The 5515-nt window shown below is 42.1% G+C and overlaps 1 protein-coding gene across 1 annotated transcript; it reads right to left on the bottom strand.

Moving 5' to 3' along the window:
• Window positions 1–1778: 1778 nt before the first annotated feature.
• On the bottom strand, window positions 1779–3945 carry LOC137434644 (uncharacterized). Its single transcript, XM_068127800.2, has 2 exons — window positions 2375–3945; window positions 1779–2232 (listed from the first exon to the last, which is right to left on the bottom strand). The coding sequence occupies exons 1-2, from the start codon at window positions 3847–3849 to the stop codon at window positions 2217–2219; spliced, it is 1491 nt and encodes a 496-aa protein (XP_067983901.2). The 5' UTR covers window positions 3850–3945; the 3' UTR covers window positions 1779–2216.
• Window positions 3946–5515: the final 1570 nt, after the last annotated feature.

A 5515-nucleotide genomic window follows, 5' to 3' on the forward strand; every position in this document is an offset into this window, starting at 1 on the left:
ATCTTTGCGTCAATAACGTGTGTAGGACCCACGTGATCGGATCACTGACTCAACCCTACGTCTCATAGACCCTGTAAGCCGTCGTATGCGTTGCTGTGGCAGGTTGTTCCATTCCCGATGTAATGCACGTTCCAATTCATCCAGATTGGCTATTGGAGGGACCATCTTCGCAATTTGTCGTCCCAACATGTCCCAAACGTGCTCGAGGGGGTTCAGGTCAGGACTGTACGCAGGCCAGGGGATGGTTGTCACAGCACCTTGGACCTGATAACTGTGCGAGGTAACCTCAACGGAGAGCGATATGCCGAGGAAATCCTGAATACCACCGTAATCCCGCACTTCGATGACCACACCCTCGCCAGCAGACCCATCTTCATGGATGACAACGCCAGGCCTCACCGTGCGAGACGCGTCCGAGCCTTGCTGGAGCAAGGTGCTGTGACAACCATCCCCTGGCCTGCGTACACTCCTGACCTGAACCCCCTCGAGCACGTTTGGGACATGTTGGGACGACAAATTGCGAAGATGGTCCCTCCAATATCCAATCTGGATGAATTGGAACGTGCATTACATCGGGAATGGAACAACCTGCCACAGCAACGCATACGACGGCTTACAGGGTCTATGAGACGTAGGGTTGAGTCAGTGATCCGATCACGTGGGTCCTACACACGTTATTGACGCAAAGATCGCTAGAGGTCTTCTCAGAACAATGACTGTACGTTAGAAAACATAAACGTCATCCACACTGTCCGTGATGGACCTATAGCTCCATACTTAAATTGAGGTGAAAATATGCCTAAAATTCCCAAAAAATTTCACCTTAAATTATTCAGAATAAAATATTGAAAACGGCATGATTGTTATGTTTTTATGTGACCATAATATCACTTCTCCAGAAAATATAGCAATATCATGGGTATATTACACTGTTTTGACGACAACAAACTTGTAATGTGCGAGGTTGTAAAAAAACGGGGGGGGGGGTGCTTAACTTAATTCTTTGTGTATATATATATATATATATATATATATATATATTTATTTATTTATTTATTTATTTATTTATTTATTTAGAGCAAATATATATATATATATTTTTATTTATTTATATACAGTATATAGATATATTTAGGGCATGTGTATATATATATATATATATATATATATATATATATATATATATAGATATATATTTTATTTTTTTGGGATACAACATCGAGGCTCGTGAAAGAGCTAACATTAATCACACAAAAAGTCAAACCGACACATAAAACACAAAATAAGGGGAGCGGTAGACAAGATGGGGAGAGAGGGGGAAGGACACAAACACAACATTTGAGAGCAGGGACATCGAGAGAACTGTGGGAGGAAGAGGGCTTGGGGGGAGGTGGGAGAGGTATAAAACATATGGACACTGTGCCATCCCCAGGATGGATGATCAACTGGGTGTCCCATCTGCTTGCACTAATTGGTGGACATTATAGATCCCATGGTGTCTTAAATTAGGGTATCTATCGTTGATACCACAAACAAATTACAAATTCTTGTCCCCTACAGTCAAACGTCAGGCCTGGCCAGTCGGTTCATGAAAAACTTGGGGCAAAGATGTTCCCCGGGCAAACCCACAAGATGCCAATATAGTAAGGGCATTTTATGAGATATTTCACAAATCTGTTAACTAAATTGTTACCACAAAATTTCTTCACCAATATGTTTGTAAAGGTGTGTAATAACATGTGTTAAAATGTTGAAGTTCAACTCCCGTGGGAAACCCAGAAAAAAAGCTGTTGAATTCGGGTACCGAAAAATTATTTTCGAGAATTTTTATTTTTTTTAATCGGCCCTTAAGTAACTTATGAGGGGTCAAATAAGGGTTTTTCATGATTCTGAGTTGATTGTTAACATTTATATTTTCACTTTTACATTTACACACAAAGTAGCTTTTATTTCACATACATATAAAATACTCAAGAGTTATTTCTCATTCACAATGTCAGAAGTTTCAACAGTCATTGTCTATGTCTTCTTCAGACTCAACAACATCATGACTGCAGTTTCTGCATGTAATGCCATTACAGACTCCACAGGCCGAGATGCACGTGACCCCATTCTTCTTGCAGCTGCATCGCCGGTTGCTGCAATCTCCATGACAATTACAGCTCGTGAACTGCAATAGCTCCTCAGGAGCCGTGGGGTCCAGTGTTGGAACTGGCTCATACCCATGCACACCTATTGTCCATCCATAGTCACTGGGGTTCAGAGACATGCTCTGTAGAAGGATCCAGTCCCGGGTCTGCAGGTAGGCACGGAGTGAATGTTGTGCAGCTGCACCCTCTGTTGGAGGTTAGTCGTACTTCCAGGATAGATCAACTGGATCACATCTAGTAGTCCAGAATCTTCCATGATGTTACCCATTGATCCAAGATAAGACTTCAGCAGGTGAAAACCACCCAACCTTGGAATGACGGGTAGATTTGCCTGCTTTATTATATTCACAGCCTTCAGCCAAATCGGAAGATCAAAGGTCACTATAGCGACCCCAGCGTGCCGTATGCACTCTTTCAGCGTGGTGAAGATGGTGTTGAGGTCATTAGGGTCTCCTTCAATAACTGGGAGGAACTCGATCTGTGTGCTCTGCTTTGCATCATTAGCATGGATTCTCTTCATCCAGCCATTCCAGTTGGAGTGTGGGAACTCAGGATCATTGGCTTTGATCACCCACCCCGCTGCCCAGAGTGTGTCACCTGGAGTGAGGAGTGGCTGATCATGAGCCAGGGAGGAGGAAAGCTCAGCGAGGGGGAGAAACATGATCGCGTTCGTTCCTATCTGTTTCCTGTTCGTAAATGGAATAATCTTTACTTCAGTTCCTCTCAGGATCTTAGCTTTGTCGAGTGCCTTCAACTTCACCCGGGGGAAAGCTGCTGTTGTCTGTGGATCTGGCAAAGGTGGTGCCGGAGAGGTGACTTCGATCCAACCCATTGAGTGAAAGGGAGTGTTTCCGTGAATAGAGACAATGTTTAAATCTATATTGTCTCCAACAAACTGAGTGACTGCATTGTTTGTTTCCCCAACCTCTATAAAGGCCACCTGATCATTACTTGACAATTCACTTTCACTGGCTGGCACTTTGGCTGTCATCACTGATTGATCCTCAAGCACAGCATCAACCGCAACCTCATCATTGATCTGTTCATCGGTTTCCTCCACAATAGTGTCAAGAGTGCCAGAAGTATCTGGAACATCATCTCCACTCCTACTATTAAGGAAGCAGTATTTGTAGTTTTGTGTCTCCGTGTAAGACTCAGTGTATCCCAGCCGGTGGAACTTGTTGAGCATCCATTTTGACCCAAATCTATGATCAAGTTGTATGGCAAGCCCCATTTGGTGTGGCAATACTCCAGACCGAGGTCGACAGGCCTTAATAAAATTCTGCCCCCAAACGGCAACTCTTTCGTCTGTCTTGACAATCGGTCTCAAGAACATCTGAAGGCTTGCAGGAACAAGTGTCAGCTGACTATCGATGTCAGTCATACTGTGTGTGGTGGGGTATGACTTTGGACCTAAATCAATCAAGGCAATATCATTGGATATGAACTTGAGTGCCATCTTTATGATCTGAGTCTTCTCATCTCCATGGTCAAGATTAGCATGATGCTCTCGCAGAATATTGTCGGTGCCATCTTTGAGACAGAGTACATCTGCCCTTCTTTCCTGTGTTGTGAAATACAAGGTGTCTTCGTATTTCTCTAGAAGTTTTATCTTTAGCCAATGCTTTGAATAAGAAAGGCTCTTCTCTGGTGACTGATCAAACTCCTGCAGCTTTTCATGGACTTGGTCCATGTTCATTACCCCATGCTCTAATTCTGAGTCTAACCATTCGCAGAATTCAATAAAAACTGCCTCTCGCTCCTCATCAATACTCCTCTGTCCTCTCTTCCTTTTTCCTTCCTCATCAGTCTTGGACAAACTGTCACCTCTCGCAAACATAAGTTTGCATCGCAAATGGTACAGTGTTTCTTCTGCTACCAAGTCGTTGATCCCTTCCAGGCGTCCAGTGACTTCAGTGCCCCAGTCATCCCCGCGACTCCGTGCTGTCTTCAGCAAGCTTGCCTTCAGTGTATCTGCAGTCAAATTATCTGGCACTCTGTATTTCTTTCTAGCTTGTGCTGGATTATTTTTGTAGAGCTGGGCTGGTTGGTTGCAAAGAATGCATACATCCTTATACAGGAGGTCAACTGACTGTGATCTTCTTGAACTGCAGCCAGTTGATGAACTGAACTCACAAGTAGTGCGTCTTCTCTTCAACTTTGATGACTCTTTCTCTGCCTTTGATGCTTGAGCTGACTTCTTGGTGGTTGCAACAAAGTTGTTGTACAGATCATTTTTACACTTCTGGTGGTACCTCAGTTTTCCTTCCTTTTGAGCCTCCTTCATACGTTCCACAACAGTAACATTTTCGACAGTTTCTGCTTGTTTCAATAAAGTTGAGTATCCCTTTGGAGTTGCCTGTATGAGCCTTTCAGCTGGTGTATCCGAGCGTGCACAGATGAAGCAATTGAGCACAGGTGGAGTAACGTCTTCATCCATATTGCTAGACTCCATGTCCTGCAAAGTAGAAAATGAGATATATTTAGAAATTATTTTTCCACAAAGGAGTGTCTGTGGTGAAATATAAATGTTAACAATCAACTCAGAATCATGAAAAACCCTTATTTGACCCCTCATAAGTTACTTAAGGGCCGATTAAAAAAAATAAAAATTCTCGAAAATAATTTTTCGGTACCCGAATTCAACAGCTTTTTTTCTGGGTTTCCCACGGGAGTTGACCTTCAACATTTTAACACATGTTATTACACACCTTTACAAACATATCGGTGAAGAAATTTTTTGGTAACAATTTAGTTAACAGATTTTCATATGTTTCCCTTACTAATAATCCTGATTGCAGGATAGAGTTTAATGAAAATAGTGATGTCACCAGAAGCTCTAAATTGGGAATCATGGATGCTGCTCGTTTATTGGTCCAATCGCTGGGCAAGGCCACCATGGAGGTAAAGCTACCACACTGTGTATTTGAATACAGATTTAAAGTGGTGATAACTAAACAATGTTTGGCTATTGAGTTTAGTGAATGGTTAAAGACTCGTTTCTTTAAAGTGAAATATACCAGTAAATAAAGGAAGAAAGAACACTGTGGTATTTGCACAAAATAAATGAATATCTGAGGATGTAACTGTTTGTGATCAGGTTCTACTTTAAAAACAAATAATAAAATGAGGAAGACAATATTATAATGATATACCTGATGTTCCTGGATAACATTTCCAGGAAGCAAGGTGTTCATTCTTGGATATCTCATTATTCAACAAAGATAGCTAAGTACAAGATTACCGGTCATTTTCAGGTTAGTAGCGGGTTAGTAGAGATTGTACAATCTTGCACAGACACAGACACAATGTTGCCAACATTAGACAACAGACATAGAACTTGTATGCAGACAGGTGAACATGAA

The sequence above is a fragment of the Myxine glutinosa genome, chromosome 9, assembly GCF_964187855.1.
Source record: "Myxine glutinosa chromosome 9, kmMyxGlut1.1, whole genome shotgun sequence".
NCBI classification, from domain to species: Eukaryota; Metazoa; Chordata; class Myxini; order Myxiniformes; family Myxinidae; genus Myxine; species Myxine glutinosa.

Bases quoted from the DNA above. Each gene is read 5' to 3' on its own strand.
- LOC137434644 (XM_068127800.2), bottom strand. From the start codon at position 3,849: ATGAACATGGACCAAGTCCATGAAAAGCTGCAGGAGTTTGATCAGTCA.